Source organism: Thunnus albacares, chromosome 24 (genome assembly GCF_914725855.1).
Source record: "Thunnus albacares chromosome 24, fThuAlb1.1, whole genome shotgun sequence".
NCBI classification, from domain to species: Eukaryota; Metazoa; Chordata; class Actinopteri; order Scombriformes; family Scombridae; genus Thunnus; species Thunnus albacares.
Window position 1 is genome coordinate 10,645,184 of NC_058129.1, and position 12,870 is coordinate 10,658,053.

General features: G+C 37.1%; 1 protein-coding gene across 1 annotated transcript; it reads right to left on the reverse strand.

Moving 5' to 3' along the window:
- Positions 1-2,572: 2,572 nt before the first annotated feature.
- On the reverse strand, positions 2,573-12,147 carry slc19a1 (solute carrier family 19 member 1). The gene is made up of 6 exons (XM_044344768.1): positions 12,062-12,147; positions 10,210-10,850; positions 7,180-7,966; positions 5,684-5,876; positions 4,577-4,718; positions 2,573-4,238 (listed from the first exon to the last, which is right to left on the reverse strand). The coding sequence occupies exons 2-6, from the start codon at positions 10,510-10,512 to the stop codon at positions 4,035-4,037; spliced, it is 1,629 nt and encodes a 542-aa protein (XP_044200703.1). The 5' UTR covers positions 10,513-10,850; positions 12,062-12,147; the 3' UTR covers positions 2,573-4,034.
- Between the last annotated feature and the right edge of the window lie 723 nt (positions 12,148-12,870).

Here is a 12,870-nt window from a genome sequence, read left to right on the forward strand (position 1 = left end):
TTCTTTGACATAATAGTCATTATATTGACATGAAGAAAATTTACTTTGACTGTGTAAAAAAATACTTACAACATCTCTTATGTGCCTCTCTCCATCACAGTCAGATAGACATGATGGGTGATTCCTGAATTTATGGTCACATGACAAAACATAGTTGCCTAGATATTAGGGGTTGGTCATCTTCCCTACTGGCTCATCTTACCCGACTCTCCCCTACATCCAGGACAACGCTGCCAGGATCCTGATGAGACACAAACATGTAACACCAATTCTGTTTTCATTGCGCTGGCTCCCTGTCTCCTTCAGGAAAGTCCTGCTACTCACATACGAATCCATCGATGGACATGCGCCTCCCTACCTACAGGAACTGATCACACCACAAACCTCCACCTGCACCCTCTGATCTGCCAGCAGCTTGCTCCTCCAGGGGGCAGCACAGACCCTTGTCTGTTTTCAGACTATTCTATTCTATTCAGTAAAGCTTTTTCATCTTAACTTGTTTTACTATTTTCTTTATGTTGTGTGTTCTCTGTTATTAATACTGTTGCACTTTGGGTGTTGATGAAAAGTGCATTACAAATTAAATATATTATTGTTATTATTTATATATATATATATGCTCAAATACTTGGCAAAAGCATTCTTTGTTGGTCTATTTTGAATGTCAAAGTGTAATTTTTTATGTACTCCTATAGGTTAACTTGTAGCTCACTTCGCTTATTCTTTACAAATGGAAACCTCTAACTAATGGGTCGTGTTGTTTTCTACTGATTTTGGAGCATGTTTCTTTCTTTTCTCTAGATGCTGGTGGGTAAATGCAGACGCTAGAAACTAAAATATTTTAAATATCTTTATTGTATTTAGTCTGTGCACACATAACTCTTACATTAATGGTTTTCTCTTTGCAAGTTTGGGGAGAAGCTGCTTAAACATTCTTCGAATGGACAAGCAGACTGGAGCGTGAGTGAGTCTAAATTTGGACTGTAACAAATCAGATTCAGTTGTATTACTCATTAAAGTTAAGTTTAATTGGATTTTAAGGTGTGAGTTTAACTGTAAATGTATTCAGCCTCACAAAAACTCTCAAAGATTGATTCTGATACAACATATAACTGCTGATGACTCATTGCTTGCTCAAAGGACATCAAATCAGAAACCAGGGCTAAAGGGCACGACTGTGGACTTTCCCGCAGCAAGCTCAGCAAAACTGAACTGATTCTTGTTAGATCTGTAGACAATTAAAAACAGCCATGTTTTCCAAAAGAAGTGGAAACCACACCTTTGTACTTGCACCCACCTAGGCTAGAACCACATTTACTGTATCCGAGAGAGGGAACGTCACCGTGTGCAGCTGTAGAAACAGTTGAGATTAAAAGCCCTGAGAGACCCTGCTGTGGACAAGAAATGCAGAATAACAAATAAAAATCAGTACGTCTTCCTGCTGTGAGCACTGACTGCAGCTGACCAAACAACTAACAATATATATTCTGGACTGGCAAACTTAAAAGTCAATGAATTCTGCACTTTAAACACAGTGATGTTAATGTGAAAAATATCCCATTTACTTTTATAACTGTGTTTAATTCATCATAAAACCTAGTTACAATGATATCAGTTGCATAAACCCTTGAAATCAATTGATCAACACAATTCAGTATCACCGAACTACTGGTACATGACTTTTTTTAGTTATTTTTTCTAACGTTATCTTCAGACTTAACACATGGGAGGATGGTTTCTCTTTTGATGCATAAACAAGTCATGTATTCAGCTGATAATGTGGTGCCTTTTTTGACAAATTGAGAAATGCTCCTTCAGTTTCCTCAGAAAAACATGTTTCTAATCATCCAATCTTCCAGTAAAGTACTCGCAAGTATTACTACTTCAGGGCTCTTAAAACTTTTAAAATGAAACAATCTGGGATGGGAACGTTTTGGTGAACTGCTCACAACTAAGACATAGTTTTAAATTTGAAATTACTAACCTAAACCTTGTTGTAATATTAACATTGCTGTTTTTATTGACTTGTAAAGTGTACAGACTCTCTGAGTGATGTGCACTTTAAATAAACTGAAGTTGACATAAAATCTGCAACAAGGAGTCCTGAGAAGACATTGCTTGTCTTTAAAAGGGTCACAAATCAAGAAGGTTGCGGAAGTTCAAATCCGCTCAAACTTGTTTTCTTCAGACTTCAATTAATCAATGATAATGAACAACATGGAGTGTGGCTGAGTACTGAGAACAAAAAAATGACCAGGATGCTTTTTTTTAAATGCACCAAATGTAATTTATTTATTTGTGAATATAAAATTAACATCTGATTAAAGTCAGTGTTTTCATTTTTTACAGCATTCAGACAGGTTCACAGTTACATCATTTCTCAGCAATTTCAGCATTTCTTTGTTTAGTGAGCTAAAAGTAGATATTGATTGTGTAAATATGGAAAATACACAGAGACTGAGTTGGCTGTTCACTTATCACACATATATTAGCCAGTTATCTGGAGAAAGCTCTTTATCGAGATATTCTGTAGATATGTAAATGTTCTTTATGTGAACAGTTTATTTGGGATTTTTGTTTTTATTTTGTTTGTGTTTCTTTTCCCCACATGCTTTATATATGCAATACTGGAAGGTGTATGTTTTGTACAATAGTGTCTCAAGTAGGATGGGCCAAATGTTTGACATAACACAGAAATAAAACTAAGAACTAAAATGAAACTATTTCAATCAAACTTCTTCACATTCTCAATTTAATTATAATCCAAAGTTACAGAAACTACTGCTGTCTATTATACGGGCCACATTTGCCTTTTTAAGTAAGCAAATTGACATTTTTTTTCAAAACCTACTGAATGTTTGCACTGTAGCTCCTGTTGTATCGAATAACACCACATTCCTATGATTGTCTAAAAGACCAAGACAAGTGCTTCCTCTGGCAGTTTTTGATGGATGTAAAAGCAGCCGTCATTTGACCCAAAACAAAGACAACAAACCTGTCGGTGGTTGATCATTTGATAATGCTGATAATTAAACACCAAGTAAAAATATCACATTGTTACATAACCAAATCCAGTGATGACTATTTAAAATAATCATCAAATAAGCGTATATGTGTGTAAAAATGTCCATAAACATTATGACTTCTCCTAAACATCACGTTCTGTAGGCTGTTGCAATGTATCAAATAAATACATTACAGCAAACAAAAACAACTTTAACACTGTTACAGCGAGAATAAAATCATTTAAAAATTAACTACACTATATGACGTACTGCACAGAAAGTGCAGTTTACATGCATGTGAACTAATGCAGAGGCTGGGACAAATAATCTGATTTTATAACAATGTGAAGTGTGAAAATTTGATTATAAACAGACAAAAAAAAAGAGCAATTATACTGATATGGTCCATTTCTTTTCAGATGACACTAACGCACAATAATTGATCTGTAACATTAAGTACAATAGGAGGGTGGATAAAAAACTAAATAGTGTCAAACCTGAAAATGCAGACTATACTGAAGTCATTTTTAGTGATCACATAGTAATCATGAACCTTTGTTTGAAGGGAAAAACACTGTCACTGAAACAGGACAGTTCAGCATGTACATACCAACACCTGAAATCATTCTTCTCTGTTTCCTGTACAAAATACAAAACAAGCTAAACTCCGGCCATTACATTAATGGTCCCGCTCAGAATGATTTTCCACAATACTAAAACATAGTGCCACTTAGTGCTTTTGCATTAAATAAAAAGAAAAAGAAGTAGAATTTACTTCTGTTCTCTCGTGCGATGATCAATCATGCCATCATGAGCAATTACAAAACGCCTCCAGCCTGTAGGAGCTTCATGTAGCAGATGAGGCACTTCTGTGATTAAGGCTCAGCAGCAAACACTGAACAAACCTCTCCATCAACATCAGAGGGTTAAAATGATTCATCCCACTGTGTTGGAGAAGCTTACCAAACAAAACTGGAGTCTAGATAAGATAAGATGTTGACGGAGAGGTGTTTAAGGCGTTCCTTGTTCCTACGCCTTGGCACTGTTTTTGCTGTTAGACAAAGGTTCTGCCTCTGAATTAGCTGCCACAGGACTGAGCTCTGTGGGTGTGGTCTGGTCATTGGTCCCATCCCCTCTCTTGGGCTGGTTTCTATAGTGACGGGTGATGACCACGGCAGCGCAGACAAAGTAGATGACAGTAAGCACGGCTAAGTAAACGAAGTAGACCAGGAACTGTAAAAAAAAAGCAGAAACATCGATTAGATTTGGTGACTAGTATCATTAAGTACAGTTTGATAATACTGTGATAATTATCTCACTTCACTGTATAGCAGCTGATTAACTAAAGCTCTATTTTTCTCTGACTTCATCATGAATCTTGTCTGCATCTGACTCGACAATTTCCTGTCCTGTCCGTCAATTTCATTTTTATTCTTTCCTCTAAATCTGTACATATAAATAAAATACATTTAATTTCATATACTAAACTACACATAAACCTGCCTCACCCCGATGTGTAATCACATGATAAAGAAATAATAACATTGCAATGAAATACGACTTTGTTTTACCTGAGAGTGCACATCCAACGCCAGGCCCCTCTTGTCAGAAAATATCAGGTTGATGATGCTCTTTAGGATGATCGCCAAGAAGGTGTTGATGCCGAACACCAGCGCACACAGCTCCTTGGTGAGCGACGAGGCTATCTGGAAACTACACATGAGATCAGACGGTTGAGCATGACGCTGCAGTTTCAGCAACTTTGTTAGAGAATTTAGAGAGTATGGAAATAAGTGAATGTTTACTGTAGTTTACAGTCGGTGCAGAATCTGAGCTTTAGGTTGTATATCAAGAATATTTGGTTCCACTTTGTAGGACAGTTTTCTCACCTCTGCAGCAGCGTTTCTTCTAAAATTGTTGTTTTGTCGATTTGCATTTACAGGTGAAAAAAAGTAAAAATACTTGAATTTACTTAGTACTGCCATGGTAGTCTAAGAGGTTCCCAAACTGTTTAAAACCACCTCTTCATTAAGATTTCACTATAGTTGACTCCCACAGATGTCAACAAAGTCGCTTGTCAGCTTCAGTATTTTTCAGTACATGCATGTTTGTGTGCATGTTTCTAGGTATAGTTAGACCACTTCAAAGTGTAGAAAGTTATGTTCATGAAAAGTATCAGTATAGATACTATCCACCGTGTTATTACTTGGTATAAAATCAAACCCAAATATGTGACATCTTTCAACCCAAAATCAGTATTTGAGCTCCATTTACAGGACAAATATTTCTGACTGCCGTGAACAAGGAAAACTCACAAGTTAGACAGCGTGTTACTATGACAACTGCATATTTAACAGGGATTTTAATATGGTTACTTCAATATTTTATGCTCATTTCCTCTTAAATATAAAAATGTTAGGTCTACTTTTTTTTTTCATGTAATGAAACTATTAAAAATTTGTAAAAAGTGTTTTTTTTGCTTTCCAAATGTTGACTTTTCCTCTAGTGCCGGCATCAGGCCTGATATTCAATTTTAAAATGACTAAATCCTCCAAAGTTGTAATAACACAATAACTTCTGCCTAAGACTTTTGGTGAATCTTTGACCCTCCACAGTTTAAACTCAGTGAACTTTGTAGGTTTTCATTTAGGAAGTGAAAAACATGTTCAGGCACTCACGTGGCTATAGGCACCAGGAACTGGTAGAAGCCTCTGAAGAGGACGTAGGACATGTAGCACACCCAAATGTTATCTGTGTTGCCCATGAGGAGCAGCAGACCCGCCTGCAATGCTGTGATAACGCCGATGACCAGCTCGGACCAGAGGTTCCACCGAATTTTCACAAAGCCCGCTATGAAGGAAGTCGCCGCACCTGCCCAACAAATAGAAATCAATCAAGACTCTCCAAGTTCATCAAATTTTAACTTCAGAAAAATCATATACATGAGGGATTTAGCATTCTACTATGAAAGTATCATTTATTTTACTTACATCTTTACTTAATGTCCCTTATTTCATAGTGCAAGTGTTATTTAATCAGTGTAACCCCTTAATTTCAACATAAAAAAGGTCTACTTCCAAGTGTTTAGGAAATATTTTACCTGTATACTCAACACAAGTCAACCTGTTATCTTGTAATCAATACTTTATAAACAACTAATGGACTGATGCGACTATGAAGTATTATCTCTCCTTATCATTTACCTACTATCAGATTTTTCTTTACTGCACACCTTTTTGCAGGTGACGTCCAGGTTATTTAAACAAGCTGCTGCCTTCGTGCTTTACAGCTGTTTAAAGTGCAAACACTGATGTAATCACTGCACAGAATAAGGTTGACGGATTAATTACTCAACCTCTTAACTACAAGTGACAGAACTGCACAATCAGTGTACTGAAGACAGGCGTCAAATATGCTGCTTTTTCCAGACTTCAGTCTCTGGATCTGCACTGATTTAAGGTCACCAGGATAAACTATGAAAGTACTATCAAACTTCAATTAATGATTCTCCTTTGACAGCTGTATTTATATATGAACTAAGGTGGGTGCTGTCTCAAAATGGACTCAGAGACAGTTAAATATGAATAAAATTCAGCAAAATGATCAACACATGGGGTGATTCTTTTGCTTTTGTTTAACCACTCAACTAGTACTGAGTAAACTAACACATCACCAAATTTAGATTTACAGTGCAATAAAGTGATTGAGTTAAGAGAGATTAATGAATTACTAATCTGTGTCCTTAATGATTTGACTTAGGACTTCATTTAGCAGTCCAACCCAGCGACTTTTATAACACAGCCATGTCCTTGTATATCTGGAAAACACCCTCCAATACTTCTCCCTCCCGTTCAGCATTTCTTTAATGATTACTCAGTATGTTGGGCCACCTTTTATAAATCCCCCGCAAAAGAGTCCTAACTGAAGTTGTCATGGCATTTCTTAACAAAGCTGCTACTATTACATTCTCCTGCTGGCCTTCCAGTGGAGGGCTTTTGATATTGTGTTGATGTCATTGAGGAGCTTTTTTCATTATTTGCATTTAATTCTAGATGGCAAGCAGGAGTTGGATGCCCACTGTGACTAAAAGCATTATTTTCTAGCATCTGAATGCCTTTAAAAGCGCTAAATAAATGAAATGTATTATTATTTTGTAGCTCCATAAATGTCTCACTCAGTAGGGTAGAAGCTGCCTCCACTCCCCCGTTGTAAACTTTCTTGTTCTCAGTGGCCGGGTAGACTTTGTTCCACAGGATGTGAACGTAGAACAGCACCAGGTAGTACCCTGTGGAGTTGAACACCCACCACAGGGACCAGAGCCTCAGGTTGGGCTTCTTCAACACGTTTCTCACCTCCAGCAGCATCTGCACGATTACAGAATCCCTCCAGCATGACGCAGAGCATGGGGGCGCTGCCGAGGACAAGCCGCCTTCTTTCGGGTTCATTTTGTCCAGTTCTGACTTAGTGGCTAATGAAGCGGCCAGTTCCCTTTTCTCCTGATCCCGCGTCCGGTTGAAAAACATGGAGCGTTTGGGCCAGGGTAGGCACAGAGACAGCAGCAGACCAAAGCTGACGAAACCTAAAGATATGGCGTTAAGGGTGTAGAAGCTGATGTTGCCCAGGGACATGCACAGCTGCCCCAGCACAGAGCTGGTGAACACCCCCAAGAGGACTGAGGAGCGCGAGTATCCGGCCACGCGCTGGTAGAAGACCGGGCTGACCAGGGAGAAGATGTAGGAGGAGTACGCCACGCGGCAGGCCATGGTGATGCCGTAGAAGAACTCCATGAACTGCATCTCAAGGAGGGAGGTGCCCAGGAGCAGAATGAGCCAGATGGCCACCTGGCTGACGCCCTGGATGATCAGAACCGGCTTGTAGCGCAGGAGATCGGTCAGCAGGAAGGCCGGCACCAGCACAGCCATGTAGGAGTATGTCAGCACTGGAGTGATCTCATTGGTCACCTGGAAATGACAGTGAAGTTAATCAAATACAGCTCGAATCAAGATGAGAAGTCAACAAAGTGGATGTTAATTATTAATATTAATTAATATTAGGATATTAGAGCTGGAACGATTAGTCAATTAATCAGTTAGTTGATTAACAGAAAATTAACCGGCAACTGTTTTAGTCATTTTTTTAGCAAATATGCCAAATATTTCTTGGCTTCAGCTTCTAAAATGTGATGATGTAATGCTTTTCTTTGACATTCATGATAGAAAACTGAATGTGTTTGGGTTTTGGACTGTTGGTTAGACAAAAAAAAAAAAAAAGATATGTGAAAACATCACCTTTGAGAGATATTATTAGGGTTATTGTTCTCTGACATTTTATAGACAAAATGATTAATTGATAATGAAAATAATCGTTAGTCGCAGCTCTACTCAATGTCCAACCATAGTCATAAAACTGTGGGTAATACACTAAATGTACAACAAACTGGAGAATCTTAAAGCATATCAAAGAAGATGAAGAATTGTGGCCTGGATTCACCTCCTCAGTAAAAATTATGAACATTAACGTCCCTGATACTTTGCAAAAATAGAAACACAAAAAACTAATAACCAGATGATAAAAATGCTTAAAAAAAAAAAAAACACATCCATTGACATAGAAGCTTAAGTTACTGAGTGCAGCTGTCAGATGGATTTCTACAGATGTGTAGGCCTTTCTGTGTTTTGGAAAAAAAAGTCTAGGGCTGCAACTAACAATTATTTTTATAATCGATTAATCTGCCAACTATATATTATACAACATCAGAAAACTGAGAAATTACAATATCCTCGAGCACAAGGTGACGTCTTTAATGTCTTACTTTGTCTGACATACAGTCAAAAACCCAAAAATATTTCAATTGACTGTTATGTAAGACCAAGAACCATATTTTTTGGCATTTTTTCTATTTAAAAAAATGACCTATTCAATTATTAAAATATGGTTATTCAATTATTAAAATCCATGCAGATTAATTTTCTTTCAATCAATTAATCATTGATCATGGCAGCTCTAAAAAAGGTGTTTTGCAGAGACAACACAGACTCATCCAGTTGATGACAATCTCTTCTCCAAAATCCTACATAATTAACCAGCACTGATATAGAAATACATAAATACCATGAATATCACAATAACCAACAACTTCTTTATATATCTATCACTTTAAAGGCCTGAAATAAATTTAACAACATTAATATTTTCCAATTTTGATGACATTACGTTGGGAAAAAAAACTCATGCTTAACATACTTTTGTTAGGTTTTAATTACAATTTGGGACCAGAGAATTTTTAATAAGATATGATCATATCGTCATGTTACAATTCTACTAAACAAATATGTATGACAACATCAGTCTGTTCCCCAGTATGATCACGGTACATATTCAAGTATGTAAAATAAAGTCACCTTCTCTGTTTCATCACATTTGATTTCATGATAACAAAACTGGAACTGTGCCTTTCTCGAGTAAATTCTCTGGGAGATACAGACTGACCTACGATGGCAATGCTTGACTAGGCTACAAATATAAATACAGTTGTGTTTGATGTCCGAAGGTGAGGGATAACTTATGTAATATGCCAAGTAACTTAGTCCCTGGTGAACACAAAGATTTATGGAGTATGTCATTAACACAGCCTCAGATCTACACAGACATTAAGGTGAAATGTGTGTTCAGAGTAACATTTTTGTCTGTCTGTCTGAAAAATAGCATTTAGATCTAACGTAGAGTAGTTTTTCCACACACTGCCCCGGTCAAGCTGACGAATTCTGGAAATATTTGACATTTTTTTCTCTCTAAAACACACTCTGACAGTTAACCAACTCTTGGTAAAGGTCACGATCAATTCTGAATAAAAGCTAGCTGCCACAAATCACAGTCAGTCCATTGATATCTTAGCCGTTTCTGTATTATAAACCTTCATGAACCTGTTGCACTGACCCACTTTGGAGGAATGTGAACCTTGACCACAGTAAGATGGATCAGCAAACCACCCCGCAGGGCACTCATTAAATCAACTGTATGAGAGCTTAACTGCATGGAGGAAAGAGTCTTAGACATTAACTTGTAGTCTGTACTTTCTGGACAGCTTCTAATCTAAATGTGGTTGCACTTGTGTTCTTTTTCCAGCATGCCAAGACAAATACACCTGTAAAAACACTACTATGCTAACACGGCAAACCTGTTTCAGTGTGAGGACACAACTAACCTGTTCCCTGGTAAAGTTCTTCTCAGGGCTGAGTAGATATGGCGTAATGAAGGGCTCCCCGGGCTTTATCGATGCCATAAACCCATAGAAACACAAGAATATCACGGCCCACTTCAATTCTTGGGGCTTCTTGGCTTCCTCTGGGACGCCATCGGAGGGAGACGGATCCTCAGAAGCGGAGACAGCCATCTCTATGTCTCCATTTTCGTGTCCACAGCTGTCTTCAGACACACGCTCCTTCAGGTCCATCTCTTTCTCCCCCTCTGACTGGTCGCCATTGCCTGCTGTGTTATCTGCTACCATGTTGTCAGCTGAGTGTAACTTTTTGCAGTGTCAAATCACCATGTGAGGGCTTGTTTTGATGCGAAAAGCTACCAAATTCCTTTTTTTGGACCAAAGAAAGAAATGGGTAAAAAACTTTAATCCAACTGTGGTTTCCACTCTCAACTCGTCTGCCTCCCCATGCCAGAGAAAAGTGAGATGGTGACAGTGAACCATTTAACAAGGAGAACCCAAGGTAGTTAACGTGCTACATGCTGTCACTCGCATTTAAGAGAAAATGTTGACCTTTGCTCCATTCCACACTGTGACATTGTCCGACAGCGAGCTATCCTGCAGCTGGATCTGGTGTCATTGTTAACCTGAAAAGATAACAATGTTGTCAGTTTGTCAGACTATTCTGACACAGTGCAGACACTGCAGCTGATGTTCGAGCAATGTTGTGTTTTTTTTTTTTTTTACTTTGGAAGCAAAACAGTGGAAGAGTATGGCATGGTGCTGTAACTTCTTATTGTTGTCTATGAATATACTGCTTATTTTCAACTGTTTGGTGAATAAAATCTCAGAAAAACATAAAAATTGTTAGTCATAAGTTACTATAAATTCAAAGATATTAAGCTTACTAACACAGATGATTAAGAAAAACATTTTAATTGACTAATCTATACAAAAGTGAAATAAACAGGTAGAGCTGCACCGATCAGTCAATAAGTTATCATTAGGAGTCATTTTTTAAGAAAAACAATGTCCAAGTTATTGTTATCTATGACTCTACTGCGTATTTTCTTAAATATACTGTTTGATGAATGAAATAACAGAAAATTGTGAGAACATGTTTGTCACAAGTTTCTAGAAACACGAAGATATTCAGCTTACTATCACAGAGGACTAAGAAAAATAGCAAATATTCACATTTAAAGAAGCTGGAACCTGAGATTCCTTTGATTTTTTGCTTAAAAACATCTTAAACTATCAATAAAGTAAATACAATTTCATTATTTGTCATTTGTCTTATCAAATAATTGATTAATCGTTCAACAAGTGAGATTGTGGACATGCTTTGACACATCAGGGGTTGCAAATTGTGTTTTGAATTAGTCATTCTTAAAACTGTTCTTTCTGGGTGTTTCGGTGCATTCTTATTAACGATACAAACGTGAAAAACAGGCCAACAAACACCCAGTTTTCCCCTGACGTTCACCTACATGGTCTGAGTTACGCGTCAAGATTTAAAGTGGCAATGCAGACAAGTTACACAAGCCGTGCATTGAATCTGAATCCTGTCAGAGCCTCACATGCAAACACAAAAACAAAAAGCTATAATTTCTGAATTCAGGACACAGCTACGAAGTTACACAGCAACTGAAAGTACAATGCAGCTAGCTAGCTGGCTAACAGCAATAGATATAAAAACAATGCCTTCGTTTAGCCGTTAGTGGCACATAATCTTTAAAGTAAATAACTGACAGCTTGTTTACACATGTTTACACAACAACAAGCTGTCTTTCTGTTAAAAAAGCACCATTTGCTCCTTTTTTTGTAATTCAGTGGTACGTTAAATTCAGTTACATACCTCGTGCATACCTCGTCTGACCCAGCTTCTTCCTCGCGCTGACTCCCGGGAAATGTAGTTCTATTTTCCTACCTCTGCCACAACGCTGGTTTGTGTTTTTTTAAAGGAAAACTTGGAAATAAATGACTCCAAACTTTCTTTTCCTCGTTCTTCACTGCAGAATTTAATTTGTTTTTATTAAGATCAAATAAATTAAAGACTAAAGAATTCCCACAATTCACATTTTATTACACATACTTGTTTTTAGCAAGTCCTTTGTGTCTTATGATCGCCATCTTTTGGACAAATAATGTTACAACCATAGACTGTATAAAAATACAGGTTACAACGTGGTTGTACAGATACAGAGCACAAAGCTACACATAATAATAATAATAATAATAATAATAATAATAATAATAATAATAATAATAATAATAATAATAATAACAACAACAACAAAGCCGACTGGCAGTAAATTTATGAAATTGTTTAGAAATGTTACTTAAAATGAAATATATATTGTATCTGTATTCAAGATGACTGTTGCTCCCATTAGAAGTATCACATTTATTAAAAGTTATTGGCAAAACAATCTCATTCTAAGGATCATCAGTATTGTTCTGGAGCTTTCAATCGTGTCACATGATCTTCATCAGCAAATGGAGATTGTACAGTTATTATGAAACTGTACAATAGATGTTTGCTTTAGCATTGAGGCTGAAACTTCATTGAAAGTTCCTGTCCTGAAGAATGAACTTCCAATCTCCATAGTTAAAATTTGACTTGTGTGAACTTGATTTTCATCCAATTCCAACAACATATATTTA

Bases quoted from the DNA above. Each gene is read 5' to 3' on its own strand.
- slc19a1 (XM_044344768.1), bottom strand. From the start codon at position 10,512: ATGGTAGCAGATAACACAGCAGGCAATGGCGACCAGTCAGAGGGGGAG. The intron at 7,967-10,209 runs GTTAGTTGTGTC...TGTCATTTCCAG, and splicing joins AGAACTTTACCAGGGAACAG to GTGACCAATGAGATCACTCC. The intron at 4,239-4,576 runs GTAAAACAAAGT...TTTTTTTTACAG, and splicing joins CGTTGGATGTGCACTCTCAG to TTCCTGGTCTACTTCGTTTA.